General features: G+C 38.5%; 1 protein-coding gene across 4 annotated transcripts in view; it reads left to right on the top strand.

Moving 5' to 3' along the window:
- Positions 1–23,593, top strand: part of TRIM66 (tripartite motif containing 66) — a 43,672-nt gene that overhangs the window by 16,669 nt on the left and 3,410 nt on the right. For 3 of the 4 annotated variants that reach the window (XM_042814684.1, XM_042814682.1, XM_042814685.1), the window contains 14 exons: positions 21–153; positions 1,677–1,793; positions 2,454–2,568; positions 3,407–3,553; positions 3,699–3,816; positions 5,133–6,022; positions 6,795–6,956; positions 15,229–15,498; positions 15,682–15,910; positions 18,370–18,430; positions 19,137–19,299; positions 20,130–20,437; positions 21,969–22,092; positions 23,298–23,372. In XM_042814684.1, the coding sequence (XP_042670618.1) occupies positions 21–153; positions 1,677–1,793; positions 2,454–2,568; positions 3,407–3,553; positions 3,699–3,816; positions 5,133–6,022; positions 6,795–6,956; positions 15,229–15,498; positions 15,682–15,910; positions 18,370–18,430; positions 19,137–19,299; positions 20,130–20,437; positions 21,969–22,092; positions 23,298–23,372 (2,912 nt within the window). The remainder of the gene's footprint in view (positions 1–20; positions 154–1,676; positions 1,794–2,453; positions 2,569–3,406; positions 3,554–3,698; positions 3,817–5,132; positions 6,023–6,794; positions 6,957–15,228; positions 15,499–15,681; positions 15,911–18,369; positions 18,431–19,136; positions 19,300–20,129; positions 20,438–21,968; positions 22,093–23,297; positions 23,373–23,593) is intronic. The other variant, XM_042814683.1, reaches the window with a different exon arrangement.

The following is a 23,593-nucleotide window of genomic DNA, read 5'->3' on the forward strand; positions in this document are numbered from 1 at the left end:
TGTTGCTTTATGTTCCTCAGTGACTGAAGAAGAGGCAAATGAATTGCCCTTGCTTTGTCCAGTGCACACTCAAGAACCACTCAAGCTCTTCTGTGAGACCTGTGATATCCTTACGTGCAGCAGCTGCCTGCTGAAAGACCATAAGGAGCACAGGTACCAGACATTAGTCGCCTCGTCTTTCGCATGATTCTACCTAAAAGCGTATCTTATTCAGATTTAGGACTGTTCCATCTGCATTTCCTATCAACTGAAATTTCAGCGCAGTGTAGCTTCATAGCCACAGCAAACTCAGTTCCATTGTCTTTTGCTCAGGGAGCTTAATATGTTGGTTACAGCCCCTGCAGAACTCTACGCTGTTCTCAGCAGTTCCTTCCAAATTATTTTATCTTTCAGACACAGTATACAGAAGTATCTTTAAGCACCATCATAGAATCATTAAGGTTGGAAAAGACCTCTAAGATCAAGTCCAACTGCCAACCCATGACCAACAAACGTGAGACTCTAGATGAGAGTTCAGCTCCATCCTTAGCATGGTCCAAATCTGTTATTCAGTTCTGAGGTGTATGAATCATGTAAGGAATTATCTATACACAGTGGCAACATGACTTTTTGTGAGATGCGCTGCCTTTATGTAGGGTGTTAAATCTGGGATAGCTGTCACGGCATTTGTGGTAGGAAAAAGCAGAGGGTTATGTCCGGACAGACATGAAGGCAGCTGCTCTCCCAAACTGTCCATCTGAGGGCAATTGACTTGAACATACCTAATTTTTTTCTGCTTCAGGCATACAACTTCTGCTTTCAAATACAAAAGGCTAAAATGGATCCCTAGGAATGTTTGGAAAAAGGCAGGAGAAATGTGAGAAGAACAGTGCCTGTGACAGTTAAAATGGATTGTCTGGGTTGCAGAATCAAATTCCCTCACACATGTACTATAGGCAAAGACACTGGGTAATGGCCAGAAAAATAAAGAATGACCATATCTGAGCATTCAGTGTACAGGTTTGGAAGTTCAAGTAGGTCCCAACTAATCAAATCACACATGATAAACTCCTTAATCAGCATGGACTGTCAACCTTCAGCAATGTAAATAATTAATTTTTGGGCTGGTAAGGAATGTTGTTAAGAACATATTTTAAGACATTGAAACCAAGACCTTCTGGCCATCCACCAGATATCTAGAATGACCTCTTTCTTTTAAATACCTCTATGTCTTCGCAGTTATGATATTCTCCCAGGGAAAGAAGAGCAAAAACCAATGTTTAGGCCACGTGTGATCTGTGTTCAGTAAAAAATCCAGAACTAGATTGTATTTTATTTTATTTTATTTTTTAGGGAGCAGCTGGAACTGCTTCCTTTCCTTTCACTGTGGGATTCAGATTTTAAAGATAAAGCAAAACTGATCCTTGCGAGCTGTGCATCTGGCCCAGGTTCCTTAGAGAAGTCTGTGGCTGCAGGGAGAAGCAAGCTCTACCCGATGGAAATGCAGAGCAGCAGATGAAGACTAGCAATGGGCAGTTGTACTTAATGGCATAATGCTGCGGTGGTGACACCAAATCCCTCTAACCTATTATAATAGCAGGAAATGTAAACAAGGCTTTATTTAAGCTTATAAAAGAAAAAGCAAGACATTATCAATGGAAATGAACATACAGTAAAGATTTCCCCTTCCTTTGCAGGTTCAGACTTCTTGATGAAGCTTTGCAAAATCAGAGAGCTATCCTGGAAAATGTTGTAGCTAAAGTGGAAGAGAAAAAAAGTGGAATTCAGGTTTCAACTAAACAGATTGAAGACAGGTAATTGTTTTGCATTTATTTCAGAAGATGAGATATGAGTTAAAATACTGTTTTCACTGAACACAGGTTACCATAATAAAACACAGATACAATTCCTTTTCTTTGAGAAGAGGTAAAATGAAGATTAAAACTATCAAATTTATGTTTAAGTTATGTCACGTTCACAGCATTGTAATACAAGATTCCATAGTCCTTATGAGGCACCTGACAGCTAGTTTCAAAGACTTCTTTGTATACTCTACTGTTTCTGACCTAGAATTTGAAATAATAGAAATAAGAATTATTTTAAAAATCATAGAATCATAGAATGGCCTGGGTTGAAAAGAACTATAATGATCCTTATGCTTCAAATCCCCTGCTGTGTGCAGAGTCATCAACCACTAGCACAGGCTGCCCAGAGCCACATCCAGCCTGGGCTTGAATGCCTCCAGGGATTCAAAAATAACTGAGTTCTTCAGAAATCTCAGAACAAACTGTGTTTCCAGTCAAGGTTACTATAAAATGGGAAGAGAAGAATGGCAGAACTTAGAGGAAATGGTTCAGCTTTCATTGGATTTCTTAGTCAACATTTAGATCAGTTCTTGTAACAAATACCTACCAAGCACTGAATAAATGATACACCAGTTGGCTCATCCAGGGATATGTATTTCTTCCCTGCAGGTTGCTTGAGGTAAAACATTTATACAAAAAAGTGGAAAATCAAATCAAAATGGCCAAGATGGTTTTGATAAATGAAATCAATAAACGAACAAACATCCTTCTCGAACAACTTGAAGTAAGTGAGTCTAGTTTCTTTCCTACCTTGGGAAATTAAACTAAATTAAAATTAAATCCCAGAGCCAATGAAAAGAATATAGGCTGTGAATGTTATTGTCCCTTTGCTTATGTTTTCAAATACTTTTTTTATTGCTGAATTTTACGTGGAATCAATGGTTGACAAGGATTTATGATTAAGTAGCAAAATGTTTGCTTATCATGTTAACCACCTTTTATAATGCTGTTATAGAGAAATATGTGCACAGCTGGAGTACTTAAAAAACATCTTTTGATGTTAATGCTCCATCTATCTAGCATTACACTTAGCATGTTTAGAAAAGGATCCTCAGGTCTGCTTTCTGTAAAATATCCTATGGTTTTGATTCTTCAGTTTTTACGTGTCCAGTTGAAGCATATGTGATAGAGGTACCCTGAGGGTGGTAACACAGCTGTTTCTTTGTGGTCCCTGAATCATGTGTTGCTGGAAACTGGAAGAACTTTCTGAGGAATCACTACGTGCTTCCCCTCTGTTGGCATTCTTTCTTAGGTCTTCTCTCTTACGTGTTGTAAGAGGTGAGGAAAAGCTCCATTGGCAAATTCAGTCTGACTTCTACTCTTCTCTTGTGCTATGTTTTTCTGCTAAGACAAGGCCAGAATGCTGTAATTTGTTCCTGAAGAAGCCATTTTTCTTCCTGAGTTTGGACACTTTTGCTAAATAGGATTTGCTTTATCTCTATGACTGATGATTGAGAGATTCTAAATAAGAGCATACGTGCATGCTGTAACTCCAGTGATTGTGTGCATTATGTTTGCTCGAGGGATGACAACTATCTCCTACTGTTCCACATTATTAACAGAAAATCACAAACGAAAGGAAGCAGAAATTGGAGCAACAACTGCAAGGTGTTGCAGTTTTAAGTACACAGGTTGAACACGTGCAGAACTTTGTCAACTGGGCAGTGAGCAGTAAAAACAGCATCCCGTTTCTCTTCAGTAAAGAACTGGTAAGAGCAATGCTTATTTTCTCAATAAAGTGAAATTATGCAGCACATGTGAGAAATGTTTTAAGGATTTAATGTTTCTCCAATAAAACACTTTTCATGATCTTTTAATTGTTAATAAAATCATAATCCTTTGATTTGTCACCAGATTGTGTTTCAGATCCAGCGCTTGTTAGAGACAAACTCTAACACAGACATAGCCTCTCCTCTGAAGATCAGATTCACTTGGGATCCCTCCTACTGGAGTAAGCAACTGTCCAATTTTGGTAAGAACAACATAGTGTTCTTTATTAGGCAAGTGCCCAAGGACAGACAAGACATACATGTACTTTCCCAAAGGAGTCTTCATTTTTTTTTTTGAATCATGGTTTAGGTTCTATCTGTCACAGTCCTGAAGAAATGCTGTCGTGACTAAAAACTTTGACGCTTTTCCTCTATTAGAAGGCATCATTATTTATAAGTATTACTCTATAAACATTGCTATGAATGTACTCTATAAATGTCGTTTTTGTGTCTTAGAAAATCACAGTGTAAGAGCACAACTACAAATTTAATTAAACAGCTGTGAGAATGGATAATTTTTTAATTAGTATTACGTAACGTGCAGCATAATTGGCTACCAAGTAGTCTTAGCTTTTGCCTGATGCATGTGAAATGCAATTTTGTCCCAGCAAGCAATAGCTATGCAACTACAACACTGTGACCCTGCCAGTCCCATATGGATCCTTGGTTGAAATGGAGTACTTGTTGTGACACTGATGCTATTTTCTCTGCCTTACCCAGGGGTAGCTAGTCGCACACTCTTCAGATCTGTTAGTATCTTAGTGGCCATGGGATCTGAAAAGTGCTTAAGATGCTTACAATCAATGGGCGCAAAGACGGCTTTAAGACATTGACTATGTAATATTGACAGTATTATTTATGTAATGAATGTGCATACTTTCAGCTTGTTTCCCACCAGTTATACATTTTCCAGGTGCTATGGGTTTTTACAGTAAATTCAGTTTGGTGGGCAGATCAATGGCATAAAGGGTTCTTCTCGTCCTGTTTTGGGACAATTAAAACTAGAAGAGGTAAAACAGTTGCAGAAGAGTTGCAGAGAATAATTTTCTCTTGGCTAAAAACAAGAACAGATCAGTTCATAGGTCATTTCTATTTCTAGCTTTTATGATTCTTTCTTACATAACATCAATCTATTTTATTTTCTCACTTTAACCCTGAAAGCAGGCTTTTCTACCTGCACTTATGGATGGGAAAATGTGCTAGTTTAGTGAAGAGTGGAAGTATAAGCCATATACATCAGTTAAAATAATGTGAGTGGGGGGTAGTTTTTCAAAGCATTTGCTGATATTTCAACCATGAGTACCATGGACATCTGTAGGAGTTTAGTGTGATTTTAAATCACTGCAAAGTCCTGAAAAAATTTATCTTGAAGGTATATTGAAGGATTGTTTGGTAGGGTATGAGCCCATTTATGTATGAACTGAAGATAAAGGAATGATTGTCATTTAGAGTTTTTGTTCTGTAAATTTGTCAAGATCTTGGGAGAGTAAGTTTGCTGTTATTATTATTATTTTTGCAGGAGGTTTCACTACGGAAGGTGGACACACTTCACATTCAGATGTCCTGCTGTATGGCAATGTACAAGGATTACCGACACCCTCGTATCATGGGCACTGTTCCCCAGCGTCACAGCTGGAGCCTGTGAATAACCAGCCACATCAGTTTCCCCCTGCTGCTCAGTGTCCTATTCCTGTGTGTTGCTCTCACTGCCTCAGTGTACCTCACCCAAACAAAGCTCAGCCTTCTCACCAGAACATAAGCCCCCATCAACATTTTCGACAGCCTTCCGAACTGCATCAGCAGCACTTTCCCCTGCAGTGCAGCATGCAGCAACGTGACAAAGAGCAAAGGGGTGTTTCCCAGCCTTTGAAGCCAACGCACTCTGAACGAGAGCAGCAGTCAAGGTCTGAGTCAGAGAGTGCATCTGGGAGAACGGGAAAACACTTACCATCCCAGCAGCTGCAACAGACTGTGCCTCTGGGCTATGCTGTTGTATCACATGAGGCTCAGCAGGTTCACACAAGCCATCCACAGCCATTTCGCTCACAGACTGCTTTGCAGACATCGACTGTGCAAGTGCAGCTTGGCCATCTTCAGAAGATAAAGTCTAACCACGTGCAGCAGCCACCACCGCAGCAGCAGCTGTCACCAGCATCACCACCACCAAGTCAATATGAGAACACTCACAAACAAGTCATGCAGCAGAGCCTGGACATAATGCACCACCAGTTTGAACTGGAGGAAATGAAAAAGGATCTGGAGCTTCTTCTCCAGGCCCAAGGGCAGTCCAGTTTGCAGCTGAACCAAGCTAAGCCACCTCAGCATGTTCAACAGACCATAGTTGGTCAGATAAATTACATAGTGAGACAACCAGCCCCGGTTCATCAGCAAATTGAAGATGAAGCACAAGTAAGTTTTAAAAGTTCTTTCCTGTTGTTTCTGGTCAACGTAAGCTCGAAAATGGGGGACACCTTTAAGATTTCATGTGGGTTGAACTTTCTGCTGCCTTATCTATGCTAGTAATCAGCAGAAGCTTCATGCCTCACAGTGATCTGTCCAAAACTTTTGTAAAGTGCTGCATAAATAACCAAGATCCTGAAGATCTGGCTCTCTAAAGAGACAAGGCGAGCAGCGGGTGGGAGGATAAAAGCATCATCATTCATCCTTTGTATGTAGGTAAATGAAAGACAGAACAATTGAATGACTGACATTATTTTTATAGCAAAGAAGGAATAAAACTCATCTTCTGAATCCCTGTCCCAGAGTTCCTGCCTTTGAAAAAGGGTCAGTGCTTGATAGTGGGCATCCAAACTGTGTAAGATAAGGTGACACTATAAGAAGGCTTTGAAACTTATTCAGAACAGTGAGAATTGCAGTGGAAGGGTGGTTGAGGTCTCCCATTCTGTAAACTCTGTGGAGTTCCCACCTTGAATGACTTACCTTAGTACCTTACCTGGCTTTTGGAATACCTATGCATTTCAGCAGGTTTATTGATCTTTTTCTATGAATATATGAGAGAAATATCTCTTTATTTATTCATTTATCTCTCCAGTTAGAGTTTGAATGTCTTTGTTGTGTTAGTCTTTCCAGTTTTTTTGTATTGTGTGTGCTGTATTGATGCAAGTTTGCTACTGTTTTTACTAAGATTTCGAAAACACTAACTCTTAATCTTGATTTATAGGTCTGTGAGAATTCCACTGAACTTGATGCCCAGAAGCCTGTAGTTCCTCTCGACAGAAGCAAAATATCTTCCATGTCTCAATCATTGGATGAAGAAATCAATGTCAGCAGTCGCTCCCCTGAAACAACATTGCAACAATCAACTTTCCATCCAGTGAGAAAGGTATAAAGAACTTTAAAAAATAAACATGTGAATGGGAAAACATAATTTGATATTGAGTATAAGATGATATTGGAACTTGCAATCAAGGTGAAAAAAAATTAAAATACACTAAAAGTTGGCAAATTAACTTGTAGATCTTGAGAGACAGTCATTGCCTAACCTTGTGTACATCCTCCAGAAATGTGTACACACCGTGCTGTAGCCCAGATAGCAACAAGCCAGTGTTGTTTAGGTATAACTGGCATGACTGTTCAGCATGGATAGTGAATAAATAGAATATCTGCTTCTTCACAGAGTAAATTCTGTCACTTCCTGTCTTTAGTGATTTAACTGTTGGGTCTTTCTCCTACCATACTAGCAGCAGTTGAATTTGAAAAAGGACTCAGTTTCTGATGAAATCCTGAAAGGCATCCTTAAAAATAGTGGAAATAATAGAATTGTTAGTGGAGATGTGGTGTCTGAAAGAGTTACAACAATTCTGTTACATTCTTTGTGTATAAGCAGAAAGCCCATAAACTTTTGTATCTGTAGAAAATTTTAGCATATGACATAGCCATCCTTTACACCCACTACTGGGCATCCCTTGCTATTGAAGAAGATGCAAAAGCAAAACCAAAAGATAATTCATCTTTCTCAGTAGACTCTTGCTGGCTTTGAATACGGCCAGTGCACTTGAGGTGCCTGAACTCCCTTTTGCCTCTCCATGGTTTGTTTAAAATACTCCAAACTGCACTTCATGTTCTGTTTGGTACACTTCAAATCTGTCTGGTATTTCTGTGCACAACTCGTGCCACGTAGAAGTGTTTCATGGATGTATTTTCTCGGAATTTGTGTGTATAAAATTGTGGAAAAACTTGTCTTTCCATGCTAAACTAACAACTTTTCTTAGGCTATCTTGCTTTATTGACCCAATGTGTTTATGATCCTTTTGGGAATTGTAGAGAAACAGAAAGGTAATGATTACTGAGGGTATGGAAGCAGCATAGAAATCAGATTTGGAAGCCACAGTGAAATCTGCAACTGCTAACTTATCCTGTAAATGTGAGGGCACTTCTGAATTTGGTGGGTGGCATCACAGTGTTCTGTGATGATGATGTTTTTTGCCTCTGAACTTTCGTATATGGAAACAGAACTCGCTCAGCCTCTGATGACAGAGCACAGGACTGAGGAAAGCAATGTACATTGTCTGCAAATGGGCTGCCTTTGCCATAGGAAATGACTAAAAAAAGATACACTTAAGGTGTAAATAAGACCACGACCTTCTCTTGTAATGCAGACACACCCACAAAGTTATTTGTGAAAATAAATGTTAATGGATTAGCTTTCAGAGCTTTCTATACGTGCATGTTGAAGAAGCCATCCTTTTCTTCTGGACCTACAGTGGAAGACTTCTTCTAACAGCTGAAATGAAAAGTGAGAAATAGGGAAGAAAACTGAAGTACAAGTGCAAGAGACTAACGTAGTCTGATGTGAAAATGAAGGAGAAAAGAAGAAAGAAAGGCCATGCAGGTTGAGAAGATGGCAAGAAGAGAGTAGACCTAGAAAAAAAATAAGGGAATTTTTTTAGTGGTACTGAGAAGTACGTATTCTTTTGCAGACAACACAGATCTCTAAAGTTTTTACTGGTTTTCTGGTGTATCTGCAAGAAGTGAGGATGCTTAAGAGCTTCAGTACCCCCATCTTTGCTTGTATTTATGTTTTCTAATGAGCTGTTTGGGGTGAAGTCATAATATCCTGAAGCTCTGGCAATGGCTGATTAGAAATGATGAAGGGTAGCAGCACAGTAAGGAAATTCTTGAAATATATTTGTCATGAATGCTGCTTAAAGGCATCTGACTGTTTTTGCTGGCAACAAAAATAAAGCTATGTTTAAATGGGAGATTGGTTCTTTAAAGAATGAGAGGATGTATCTATTCATTGTCATCTGTTTCCATGCTTGTCTTCAGACAAAAAAAATTCTGTATGGGTGTCTGTACACTTTCTATATGGCCTATGTTCAGAACATTTCACCTCTTATGTTCTTGGATGACACAGATAGCACTTGGAAAATATGGTAGAGAAAATGGCTACAGAAACTTTTTGCTAACAGGAGGAGAAAAATTGTATTCTGCCTTTTAAAGAATACTTGGTGTTGGACTTCTTGGCGTCATTTTGCAGTTCTGCTGAACTCTGACACCCTTCACTGTGTGAAGCACTGCTAGTGGACCTTGACTGCTGAGCTTCCTTCTTTAAGGAGAAAGCTGTGTGAACCAGGATGTAGCAAAACTCAGAGCCCAACAAAACCCAACAAAAAAACAGCTTCCATTACTCTAGTGATTTTCTTTATTTTAGAGAGGCACAAAGCTTGATTACTATTGTAATTAATCACTTGTGTCTTAACTGTGAAACATGCTTACTGTGTGCATTTATAATTTCGGACTGATGACTAGTTGAATTGTCTGTATATGGGATTGTATTCATGTGTGCCCTGAGTGCTCCTGAGTTCAAGGATGCTTGAGTTGTTCTGATGAATACTGTTTTCTGCCCCTCGTATTTAAAGCTGATCATTTATAAACCAAAGTAGAAAAGCAATGATGAAACACTTCAGACACTTTTAGAAAAGTCCTCACGTCTTGACACCTCAGCTTCTGTCAGGGCAAAAATTAAGCACTGCACTATTGAGTGGACTGAATTTTGGCTTTCCATAAGTATAAAGCAGGAATTTCTAGTCGGTGTTAGTTAGAAACACTGATATCAAAGCAACTGCTATCTTAGTGTTGGAGAGCGATCTATTCAGGAGCAGAGGCAAGAATAATAAGATTCTTATTTCTTATTCTTCTTGGCCTAATTGTGTTTGTAGGAATAATAAGGGGCATACAGTCCTTGTTTTCCATATCTATACCTAACTGCTATTTTAATGTGATGAGCAAGGGATCTAAAGGCTGTACCCAATATTTAAAGAAATGTCATTTCTTTTTTTTATTACTGCATATCTAAGATAAATTTATAGTTTAAGGCTTAGATACTGTTTCAATGTACTCTGTCATTATTGCAGAGCTAGCTGGAGCTTTTCCCCCTTAGACTCTAGGAGTGCATCGCTTCCTTTATTTAAGAGCAGAGACATTACTTCTGGGAGGGAAGGATTCCTCACCTTGTCCAGCTGTTGGTTGGATCCTGGGTACATCCTCTACCTGTCCCTGCTCATCCTAAAAACATAATGGGCTTTGGCTCTCGTGGCTCTGCCCATTGGAACACTGGGATCAGGACAGCATTTGTAAAGCTAATGTTTGTTTTTGTTCCTCAGCAGCTTTTGAAGATTTCTTCCCTTGTGCTTGTTTCTCCATTTGCTTAAAATAAATCTCTGAACATGTCAGACACAGTAGTTGTAAATTATTACGGAATGGTGTTATCTGCTCAGTTATAATCATATGCAATAGCAGATGCTTAGGAAAGGGCACATGAATCATGCAAGTTTAAGTTGATCGTTTGTTGATACACCACACCTGCTTCTGAAAACCAGCTCTTTAGAGACTTTCTGAACTGCAGGTTGTACCCAGACAATTGTTTTGCAGCTGTTCACGGACCCCTTCTTTATGAATTTGTCGAATAATTTTTGAGCTCACTTTGTACTGCTGGTCTCAGCATTCTGTGACATGAAATGGGGAAATAATAATAAAAAAATTCCATACCATCCAAGGAACATTCCTGAGAGCATTTTGAAAGATAATTCTGTTTTAGTCCAACTGTATGCAACAGTGGCATGTGATGGGCAGTGGGACACAGTGGATCATTGTGGGCTCCATGCGTGGGGATTTCTTGAGCATCCCCATCCCAACATCACCATTGCTGCAGGTTTATCAAAAAGAGTGGTTGATCTCCATCTGTTGGAGGTGGCATTCTTGGGTATTTTGCCTTCAATGCATTTATCCTGAATTTATTTATTAAGGACAACTCTTCCATCTTAGTGGCAAGGGCTTTACTATTGGTATTTTGTTTTTGTGTTTTATTTATTTTTTTTCTTCAAAAGCAATGTAAAATTTGTGGGAAGCCCTAGGGAGCAAGGGACAGGTTTTATTGTCATTGGTATAGCACTAAACATGCTGTCATTGCTTGCTGATCAAAAGTGATAACTTAATACCTCACCCTGGAACTTTTTATCTGAGCTTATGTGTGGAGTGAGTTTATTGCTGTTTTTTTTTTTTTTTTTTTTTTTTTTTTCCTAATTATTGGCAATTTTAAGGGGATCAGATATGAAATAAATGATTTTAGCAGTCTGGAATGTGCGGTCATGCAAATTTCTAAGGTACCAGAATATTTTTTTACTTAAAGAATTGAGCTGCTTACAGAACAGATGTGTTCATGCTTAATGCAATTAGGTACATTTCCCAGAATGTTAATTTAATGAAACCTTTTGCTTTGACCTGGAAAAAAAGAATAAATAAAACATGATGCTGCTTGCTCCATACAATCTCTTCCTCCTTCCACTTTAAGCCAGCTCCAATTTATTCAGACAAAATGTTAAGGAAGCTTTGGATTCTTTTTCTCATAAAAACAGAAAGGAAATCCTTTGGATTCTATTCTGAAGTGGGGAAATAGGAAAAAGGAAGCATGTGTACACTGTGTTATCAGTGCCGCTGTAAGTGGTGAGTTAAACAACTGGATTGGAGTAGTACATTTGTTTAACCTCCTAGCATAACGAGCTGCCAGGGGGATTGCTCCACTTAATAGCAGCCGTTCATTACTCTGCAAGCATTTGCAGCGTGTTATTTCTCTTATAGCAAAGAGAATTGGCGGTTCCTAGTTTTAGCTTTCTTTATCTGTGACACTTGAATGTCAACAGCCTTTGAGATTTTGCCAAAACAATCCTAACAAATCCTAATCCCAGTGTTTCAAGGTAAGTACTTGCTTCTCAGAATTCTTCTGTATTAGTGCTGCATGTTTACACTGGACATTTTTAAATGCAAGAGTGATCAAAGAAATATTTGAACTGAACAGTGTGTTTATTTTTTGTTCTCTGAAGGCACTTTGCATGTTCTTTATTCTTAACTTTCAGTACCATAGCTATGGAATTTGTGATAGGAAGCATTTTGGGGTGGTGATGCTACTGCCATTATACTATAAGGATCATCAGACCAAAATTAATTATGAAACAATGAGAATTTTATTTATAATATCACAGATGTAGTTGGATGTGCCAGGCTGTACATTAAAATGTCAAAAGTTTCAAAATTAACCTAGCTGAAGCCACTATCTACCCAAGAGCATAATTAATGCTTGTTGTTCAAAGGGTGCGATATAAAAGCAATAGAGCTTTTATAAAACAGAGATCAATTCTTTCTTTAAAGGCATCCCGTCTGCAAAAACTATCTGAACTGTCAGGGGAGAAGAGAAATTTTTGCTAATGGCAAAAGAAATGATTATTTTAGGGAGTGAATTAATAGGTTATTAATGAGCCTTGTTCCCAGTGCATTGTTCACTTCACACTTGACAGCAGCTCCATGGATCAGGATGGAATGTGTCTGTTCTTAACTGTGAGTTTTAATATTTTGCACTGAAAGATCATAATGTTGCTTCATCATTAAGAAAACTACAAAATTAACTTTTGCCCCAAGGGAAAGACAGATGGCAGTTTGATGGCCTCATTATTCTTTTTTTCTTTTTAACAAGAGTAAGGTTTTATATTAGCTTATATAATCCGAAGAGATCTCTTAAGAAGCTGATGCCAGCTAGAAGAGTAAGAAATATATAGCCATCCAATGCCATTAATTTTCAACTTTCTAACAATATTTGCTGTAATAAAATTTTAGGTGTATATCTATTTCTTTTTCCTTCAGTAGGAGTAGACCCAATGATTGCTCCCAGTAAGTAAACTTGGCTCTCTGAGGCCAGAAGTAATCCTACTTATATAACAGAGCTAACATTTTACCCACAGCTTTTGCAGTTATGCATAGGCAGACCATCACAGGTTGAGGCCTCGATATGTAACACGTGATGGCACAATTTTATAGTACAATTAAAGGACAATGTGTGTAATGATTAGAAGAAGTGAACAGCCACAAGGTCTCTAGTGAATGCTCTGTACAGCTCTGGGTGATGTTCTTACCACACGTGCACCCAGCATGCCCATTCCTAATGGAGCACATCATTAGGGATTTCCTATGGATCCCCAGTACTTTGGAGAATCTAGCTAAATAGGAATTTAACTGCCTCCCAGGGAATTAAGTAGTACCCACAGTGGACTTTGAAATAAGGGGAAAAGGCAAGGCTGATTACAGTCCCTCTGTTCAGTTTAAGCAGGAATTCTGTTTCTTATTTGTTTATTTTCTGTATGTGATTTAAGCACAATTCACGTATTCATTTTACCATCTGAAAAAGCCATGTGATAAAGAGTGATGGAATGAAAAGGAGTACGTGTTCTCTGGGGCATTCTTGATACCACATTTGCACGCCACGTGTAGGAGCCTGTCAAACAAATTATGGCATGAACTGAACACTTGTAGTATTTGTGGTCATCCTTATGTGTCACCATTAAGACTGGGTTCTAAACCTCTGCAATGGAGGAATGGGAGACAAGGAAAACGATGCCTCCATCAGTGCATTTCCTGTTATGCTGTGTTCTGTCTTTTTATTCGAATGTGAGGTAGGAAGAACACGTATCACTAAATCTTGCTGGTTCCAAGATTTTTTCTAGTCCAGAAGTCTTAGATTTGGAAAAGTGACCTCAAGAGGAAGGTGTCTAATACTCTGGCTGTGGAGACCCAGTAAGATCTCTGGTGGAAAAGGCCCCTCCAGAACTGCTAAAACTTACTACTACTTACTACTTACATTTGATGGTAGAATGGCACATACCTTTACCAACACTGCAGAAGAACTGACTTTTTTGTCTCAAATGCAGGCCACTTTGTCTCACTGAGTGTGATCCCAAATCTGTGGCCAATGCTGTAGCACTTATTGCAAATTGAGGAAAAGGAAATAAAATTACCTCCTTAAATGAAAGTTGATGTCAGTGGGCAGAATGTTGTCTTAGCATAGGTGACATGCATTGCAGGCAGAGAGATTTGAGACTGATGTCTTTGGCACTATGCAGGATTTACACGGGCACTTCTGACAGCTCAGTATGTTTATATGTCTATATGTATTTACCACTGCCAGATTGATAGACAAAGTGAAAATCCAAACTGGAGTAACAGTTGAGAAAAATGCTAATTAAATCTAGGAATTAGGTCTCGAATTCAATTCTAAGTCATAGGCCCCTAGCGGAAAAATCAGTATAAAAATGACAACTCCGATTCAGATGCAATCATCAAGTTTCTTTTTGTCTTGATTTATTTTGTAATAAGTACTACTTACTGTATTGTAGTCAAAAAAGGATTTATTCAGTCGATTTTCAAGGGTAATGAAACACCAATGAACTATGGAAAACTGCATATTGAAATGACACAGATCTGCATAATTCTTAAGGCTGCTTGTATTTGCTTCATACGGATGCTAGCAGAGACCTGATTTCGGTTCAGCCACGTGTTCCTGGATGTAAGGCAGCTTAGGAAAGTCACGTACATGAGTGGATTTTCCTTTGTTTTGCATGGCAGTGTTTCTGACAGTGACAAATCATGAGACATTAGCATGTGCATTTTGCTAAAAATGCCTTTGTAGAGGCTTCAGTAAGTAGGCTATTCCACTTCTTTTGCAGCCACACTTGTAGACCCTTTTCCTTCTTAGTACATGTAATGCGACTTTACATTACGATATTTAAAGGGCAAGTATCTTAAGTTTAAATGGGACAGATTTACTACCATAAAGTATTTAGCATCGTAAAGTAACAAGTTTCATCCACTTAATGTCAGATCTGAATCTTAGTTCTTCTAAATCTTCATTCTAAGTAAAATTATCTGACAATTTCTGAATAAAATGATGAAATTTCTGGTCAGAATCATATTTCTCCGGGTGTGACTTAAGGGAAGTTAGGGTTGACATCAAAGATAGACGTAAGTTCAATATTCTCCATATTCCCCTTCGTTGTAGGGAGTTAAAAATCTGAATCCCTTGGAGTGATCAAAGGATGGCAATTTTTGTAAATCACAGAGGAGTAACCTAGGCACCTCCTTTTATAGTTTTCAGTTTCAATAGGGGTACTGTGAAGCTTCTGGAAATGGTATTGGATTATGGTAGGTACTCTCATGACCTTGTGACTCAACTGCTTCTTTAACAATAGCGGTGTCTAAACCATTACAGAAACAGCAGTGTTTTACTTCTAAAACCTGGTTAACCAAACTGTTTTTATTTCCTTTCCCAGCCTTCAGCATCATTAGGCGTTGTGGGCTTTTCAAGCGATTTAGAAATGGAACTGCCTTCAAGATTATCGAGGTCGGTCGACCCACAGGTGCAAGGCATAGCCACTGTGGCACTTGGCCCATCCCCAAGCACCCGCTGTGACTGTGATACTCCACCAGAGCCAGTGCCTAGCTACAGTTTGGCACTGGGAAGAGCTCCAGTTGAGCTGAACCCTGGGATTTCTACTGCCCTCACACCAGATGATGCACATCAGGGCAGCACGAAGTGCAAGGTAGGAGTCACTCAAACTCCTCTCTGAAATGGAATCCGTTTTCATTGATAGCACACGCTGTAGTTAGTCATGTAAAAAAAGCTGTTCAATAAGTATGATTTTCTTCTGATACTTAAAGACTGATTGCATTGTTATTTTTATTAAGAAAATTAATAATTGGGTTTAATATTTTTTCCTCTGAAGCTGGAAAATGAAGATTTCAATTCTGTGGATCATCAGCCAGAAAACAGCTTGGCTACAGCAGGGCAAGATATAGTGAATGAATTAAGTCTTTCTATGCAAAACGTTCTGGAAGAACCTATTAATCTTTCGGTCAAAAAATCTCAGCGTTGTACTTCTCCTTCTGAACTGCTCAGCAACAATTCTCTTCTTCCTGTGAATGCTAGGATAAGATCACTTAGAAATGAAGAAGGTAACAGGCTTTTCATTGTTTCGTTTAAGTTTGGGGTTTTTCTTTCTTGTTACTGTACATTACAAGCATTGCAAAGCAGTTTGCATATTGATGTACTTTCATAAATGTGCTTCCCCAGCAAGCTTCAATTATCAAGTACTTAATCCAATGGAAAAGTATTTGATCTCATTTGTGGAAAAAAACTTGAAAATGATATGCCTTGAATCTGTAACATCCTTCAGCTCTGAGCCAGAAACACATGCATCTGTGTGAAGTACCTGGAGTATTAGTTCTCTGAGAAACACTCCCGTTAATGAGACCTGCAGTTATGACTATTGAAGAGCTGGTTTGGAGAGTCCAAATTCAATTAAAAAAAAAAAAATTACTTCCAAAATGTGATGTGCCTTCTGCTAAGTCCTTCATGTCAGTAGCAGAGCAAATTTTTGTGAGGTTAATATATTGCACAGTATGTGCTTTTGCTTGGCTCTGTCTACTGTGGAACATTCCCTTCAGCCAAGGCCTATTTCTTTAGTCTTAATAGGGAATTAGACCTTATTTAACTCTTTATGTGGGCAAATTGCCACCAGCCTTGTGCTGCACTGTACAACCTCATTCCTGCAAACTCTAAAAGTCAATGGAACTATTCATGCAAGCAAGGGATTTTGGGATCAAACTGCTATTCTGTGACTTATGCCAATATTTGGCTGCATTTCCCTGAAAAAGATGAATTAATATTTCTATCTCCATGCTGTGTTTTTATTCCAAGAATTCTAATTAGTACAAAGAAGACGTAGTTCAGTGAGCCAAGTAGATGAGTTTGTCTTCTCTTAGATGTACTATGCCAAGATGTGACAATTATGCCACAATCAGCTGTGTGAGTAGCAAGGATCATCTGTGCCCCTAAAAAGCTGTGCCTCAGTTAGGCTTAAGTCTTTTGGAGATGAGCAGTTGTGTAATGTCTGGGCTCTGCAATTACTGTGCAGCCCAGGGCTGAATGCAGTGTTACAGCTGAGGCCTCTGGGGCACTGAGCAAAGCAGCTCCTGTGTTTTATATTCCTCACTACAGGCAGTGGGCAGCATTTGCCATTTTTCTGCAGCTTCATTACATGATTAACTTACATATAGTGAATAGTACGACACTCACCCTTAGTTATTTCTACAAAACAGTTCTCATCTCAGTCAGTCATTTTCCTATGCTAATTCAATCACTTTCCTTCATACACGTGGTACTTGGTGTTGTCTCAGTTAATTCCTGCTGACTTTGGAGGTTTTTCCATGATGTATTAAGATAAGTTTTGAGTTTTTAACATTCTTGCAACTCCTCTGGGTTGATGTCTTTCTCAAATTTGTATAAGTATGCTTCCTCATAAGCCAAGTAGGTGATGGAAAAGTTGATTAATATTAGGATTCCAGCACCACTGGAAAATCCTGTTTTGACAAAGGGCAGCAAGAGCTTCAGATCAGTATGCAGTCATGCTTTAGTAATTCTTTGCAGATTCTAATCTACTAAATTTCAACCGAGCAATGGTTGTAGGTGAACAACATGAAATACACTTCTACTAGTTTTGTCTTGTTTTGTTCTCAGTGACTGAGAACAGTGATAGAGTATCATGAAGGTACATTGCTCTTACACAACAGGATAGGGACCATTGACCCCAGCTAGATTTCCTTTAAAAAAGCGTGTTTTGGTAGCACACACTTGTCTCCAGGTAGACCTATTTGCTTTATTTTCTTGTTAATATTATCCATGTTGAAATAATTTGTAACAAAGTTGTTATGGGCGATGTCAGTGGACTGTTCTATACAAGAGCACCTGTTAGAGCATTCATCCCTGCCCCTATTCTATCCTTGCCCCTAGTCCATCTCTCCAAAGTTGTTTCATTGCCTGTGCCTAGTGTTGGTCAAGAGTTGTGGTTATTTACATGCTTATATAATGGATAGTTTTGAATTAATATGTTTTTACGTTACGTACGCTGGAGGGTATAAAGGATCATACAGTGTAGCTTTTGTCCCTAAGAGAGTCATAATTTCTTTCCTGTTTTTGAGTAACTAGAATTATCCAGAGGCTTCTAAGCATGGAACAGGAGACTGCAAAAACTTCCTGAGCCTTAGACTGTGGGTCTGCTTTTGCCAAGTGAACGCTATATAGCACAAAGGATTACTCCTGATGTTCCCTGTGTATGGATGTGTGCAGTGTGTCTGTACATGTCTATAATTCCAAGGGAATATAACCAATTCAGCAAAATGTTTTGGAAAGGCTCCTCATATACAGTACAGAAGTTCTAGTTAAGACAAAGACAAAGAATGTTCCCCAGAATAGAAAATAGCACACACATTTAATATACATACTGATGAACTGATCACATAATTCACTTATCATATTAAACAGCAGTCAGAAGTACATGAATATTAAAGTATGTTCTACCCAAATCTGACTCTGATATTATAAATATTTTATTTTTTCTTCTTTTCTGTTCCAGTTTCCAATAACTGTGAAAAGGAACATTTTGAAATGGTTATGAAAGGCAATCAGAATGTCAGGTAACAGTCTTTTTTTATACAACAGCACTAGTCATGGAATTTTATTCACGTGTTTAGAAAATGTCTCTTACTTAATGCAAATGGAAAAGTTTTTTTAAGAAGAATGCAAGGCTCCTTATAGATAATAATTCTGAAAGTTATGGAGTATTCTCTTAAACTTGAAAACTACAGCTTAAAAGAAGTGATGTGTTCACGCATGCCTATAATTCTCTTGTGATTTTCAGAATATGTAAATGAAAACATTTGTCATTTGGACAACTGTAAACTGTTTAGTCCCATTTAAAGCCAAAAAAGTAAATTGGGGACAGGATTAATATTACATTGAGAATTTTAATAAGTTTTGTTTTTGTCTATTGCTGTGCTAATATCTTAAGGTTGAATGTTATGCTGAGTTCTTATTTGAAAAGCGTTGAACATGACTTGGGTTGTATGCCAGTGTATATGGGGAAAGGGCAGAAGGTACTGATGCATTTGCACACATGATTAAATGAAAGTGTTTGCACTCTGATTTCATAAAGAACTGGCATTTAAAAATCCTTTTAACCAGTTAACCCTTTAGTCAACTTTTAGCCACCAGAGCCACAGCTAATGAAGGAAAAAGAGAAGAATAGTACATGAAAAATGTTGAAAATGAGTAGGGAGGAGAATTGTGTGGAATGTGATTGACTTTAACCATATGTTATTTTAATGGTGGTGCTTGCCCTAGAGAGCCAAGGATCCCCTATGTGAGACTGGAGCGTCTGAAAATCTGTGCATCGGAATCTGGCGAGCTACCAGTTTTTAAGCTCCAGCCACAGGAGAGTGGGCAGGAGGGCAGTTTTCTCCTGATAATTGAGCATGGGACTCAGTCTTCAAGTATGGCTATAAAAGTGAGTGGGATTTGCTTGAAGTTTTACCTGCCTTCTCCCTGTCTTGCTGACTTGTAGTATTCAGAGTTCCTGAAAGTCATTATACACTTAACACAGGTTTCTTGATTAATTTCGTTCTTAATACGTCTGTGATGGGCTGAAGTAAGAGCATGCAGCTTTTGTTTGCTGTGTAGCTTCCTGTTACTTCTATTTGTGAGAAGTCCCTCTCTGAGATCAGACAGCTGTAGCGTTTTTGTGTTCTAACAGCCTAGATTGTCTATCAAATTATAAACACAGCATAAATAACTTGAAACTGACCTGAATCCTTGTTCAGGCATCGCAACATGAGTGATGGGAACCAATTCCAGAAATAACAGTGTTACAGATTTTTGAAAGCTTAATATTCTATCACTTCCCCAGTGTCTTAAAAGTGAACTTCTTTCCACAGAAGGAAACTAGAACTTGTATTGGGAAGAAAAAACTATTTTCTTGGGTTCTGTTTTATTTTTTTTTTTCAGTTGCTTTCTGTAAAAATTGCACCTGCACCTATATAATGTGCAGTTTCCATGAAGAGCAAATAAGGTCATCAAAGATGTTGTATCTGGTATTCATGACATGAGATCTGTACATCTCTGTCTGTGCTATAACACAATGGTATGTAAAGGAAATGACTTGACCTGGCCAACCACTGGCTGGTGCTGAGCTGAGCATAGGCCTGCCAAACCCCAGTGTCCTCTGCAGAAGAGTTCACTGTAGAGAAACTTTTTTTTTTTCTGCAGATAACTGCTGCTGTTCTATATGTTCTATATGAAAGTGATGATTGTGTTATCCCAGATTTTTCTTTCTTCAAGATAAATAAAGGTGGTTCACCTGAAGGACTGAAATCCAAAGAGGAGAACACAGATGACAGAAAATTTCTCATAACCCAGGATGCAGGACAAATAAAATCTCCTCCTGCAGATATTCCATCTGTCGATCAGAAGCTCACCAATGGTACCTCCATCATGAAAAAATCTCCAGTTACTCAGGAAGTCAATACAATTGAGAATGAAGACTTCTGTGCTGTGTGTCTTAATGGAGGAGAACTGCTGTGCTGTGATCATTGCCCCAAGGTCTTCCATCTCTCCTGCCATGTTCCAGCCCTACTCAGCTTTCCAGTGTGAGTACACGTGGCGTTTTGCTAACGTGCTCTCTTTCTGGTTATTTCCTTGGGGTAGAATGTCACCTTAGGGATGTATGTGTCAACCTAACAGGAGGGTAACTGCATCTCTTTCTTACTTTTTAAGTTATTTTCCCAGAATCAGAATTGTCTTACTAGATGAAATATTAACAACTATTCTAAGCCATGTATGCCTTCTATAAAGTTAGCTGGCCACTACAATAAAGTAGATAGCAGACCTAGAGCTTTAAAAACATTGTTATACCTTACTGGAGAAAAATAAAGTTCTAAATTGCATGCAATGTAAGATGTTGAATGCAACATCTGTTGTGTGTCAGTTCTTCCCTGCATGAGGAAAGGCAATCATTGACCTCCTTCCCGTTCAGTTTTCCAGCCAGGCTTAGGGGAAATTTGGGATTAATGAAGTTTTTGTGGCAGTGTTCATTTAGAATAGATTTCCAAAGACATACAGTCCTTAGCGACTTCACGTAGACAAATGGTATGTGACAATCATACAGACTGAGTTACACGTCCACATACCAAACTTCAGAAGTAATATGCATTCCTGGTGTTGTGTCATTCTGAAGTCAGCTACAAATCATTTCTAGGTGGGTCCAAAGACTACTTTGTTTGTGCTAAGGCCAAATAACGGTCTCTGCTGTGCAAATACCTTGTGGGATATTACTTTGGAGACTAGTTTGTTCTGTCTGTTCAAAAAGCAGTAAGTTCCATGTCTTGGGCTTTTCCCTCTTTTCTGTAAGAGCTGAGTAATCACTAACCTCTCATTTTAAAGCACTGAAAAAAAAATTTTCCTTGTAGAATAAGCTTCCTAGGCAAATTTTAATTTCTAATGAAATATAGTTACTCTTGCTAACTAAACTTCTGTATTCATAGTTCTGTAATAGACATATGTCTGGTCCTGATGTTGCAGAAGTCTGGCACTCTCCTCATGACATTCTTCAAGGGGTTTCTGAAAATAGATCTACTAGGAACAGGGCTTAGCCTCATGCAGAATTATGTCTATAATTATGTCTACTTGTTTTGGGATCCCACATGCTTGTGCACACTGACTTTTGTGATAATGCTATTTTCCTTGATATTCCTTGATTATTTCCTTGATATTTATAATCTAATGGATCAAGTTCTGTCTTACCATCTTATTGTTGGCTGTTTTTTCACTTTGCTTGCTGTTGATTTCTTTATTTGATTTCGTGAATTAGCAATTTTGTTTTTTGTTCCCCCCAAAAAATTTGTGAATTCTGGTTATATGATTTCAAATGCTACCTTTTTTTTTTTTTTTTTTTTTGTCTGTAACAAGAGCAATGCAATAGGTAAAATCTGAAATGACTGCATTTTGAGTTGTATTCCAATACCTTCAAGAGCATCTAATAGAACGGGCTTGAGATTTAAGGTTATCTGCAGTTGCAATATGTGTTAAAAATGAGTTTTGAATATAGTGATTTCTGATGTTTGTTGTTTGACAAAGTGGCTGACCAGTTTTTACACAGATTCTTGGTTTCTTATTTTGTAGGGGAGAATGGGTGTGTACACTTTGCCGTAATCCAATGAAACCAGAGGTAGAATACGACTGTGAAAACACACGCTATGCTCATAGTTATAATGCACAATATGGCCTTGATGACTATGATCAGAAGGTGGGAATAACTACATCCTGTTACTGTATAGGAAAGGACATATGACCTCAGCTTGAGACTTTGTCTCTTCACTGGAAAGTCAGCTGTTTTGAGTTAGTTGCTCCTAGAGTCTTTCTGAGGATAGTAAATACAACAGAAGAATTGTTAGTATTCACTTATGTTGTTCTGTTCTTTCTAGAAAATTGTTTAATTCAAAATGAAAGTGATGCAATAGAAAAATGAACAAGGAAGTCACATTCAGCAGCAGAGCACCCCTCTCTGTGTCGACTGTGCCTGGCACTGTGCCACCAAATCTTTTTCTTTCAAGACTTGGCACGCTCTCAGACATCTGCTCAGGCCAGTTGCAAGGACATTTTCTGATGCGGACACTTTTTGACTCTCAGCTGAATTGCAGTCAACTTACTTAGTTCATACTGAACATTAATTACCTTTAGGATGACATTTAGGCACTGCTAAACCAGCATAGAGGAAATTTTATCCTTTTGTATCTTCATTACCAGTTTTCTCTTCCAAACCTCTTATTAAAATTACCATTTCTTATAGCCTGTTTCATGCTAGGAAGCTAAAGCTCCAAACAGATGTCCTGTGTATATTAGTGACAGCTGGACAGAGATACTGAGTTCACACTGCTGAGTACAGTTGCTGAGCTGGCACTGCACAAACGAAACCTAGGATTAGGCACTGTACTTAAGGGCCTCAGCAATGGTTCTCAGAGCACTGCAGCAAGGCTTATGAGCCACAGCACCACACAATTTCATCTGTGATGATACCAGACCTGAGCTACATAAAGAACTGGATGTGACTTCTGAACTTTTATGTGATTCCTGTTTGCATTAGAATGGGTACAACTGACCAGAAATAGTCATGGTCTGAGCGTGGATTTGTGAAGTTCTTTTTAGAAAATGGAATTGGTTAGAAACTGTGTCAGTGAGGAATTCCCAAGAGTTTCCAGGAAAAACATGTGCATACAAAATACTTTCCATAAAGCTTTCCCCCCCCCCCCGTTTCTTTTACCATTCTCACTTTCTAAACTATAAAAGGCAGCAAGGCATAATATCCCACAGGTTGGAATGAAGCATGCTATTTTGCATCAAAAGTGTAAAGATTATGTAAAAACTCCCCTTGTGGTTAGTAGGATTAACTAAGAACAAGGATGAAACTCACTTGTTTCAGATTAAAATATATTTCAAATTTGGTTTCCACAGAAATGTGAAAAGCTGGTGCTTTCCCTGTTCTGCAGTAGTATGAGCCTCCCATTCCATGAACCAGTCAGCCCCCTGGTAAGTACTGAGCACCTCTGTGTCAGAGGGAAACCAAAAGAATATTCTGGCACACGTCATGAATTAAAGAATTCAATGAATTGCAAGAATTAGATTCTTGCAGTTTTAACTGAAAGTGAAACAAGTTAGAGGAGTGAAACAAGAGAAAAAGAGTAGGTAGACATGAAGGAACTGTGCAAATAACAAGATAAAAACCATTCCACATAATAAAGCTTGCACTG

This window comes from Centrocercus urophasianus, unplaced genomic scaffold, assembly GCF_019232065.1.
Source record: "Centrocercus urophasianus isolate 14NV4802_14NV808 unplaced genomic scaffold, USGS_Curo_1.0 seq_14, whole genome shotgun sequence".
NCBI lineage: Eukaryota > Metazoa > Chordata > Aves > Galliformes > Phasianidae > Centrocercus > Centrocercus urophasianus.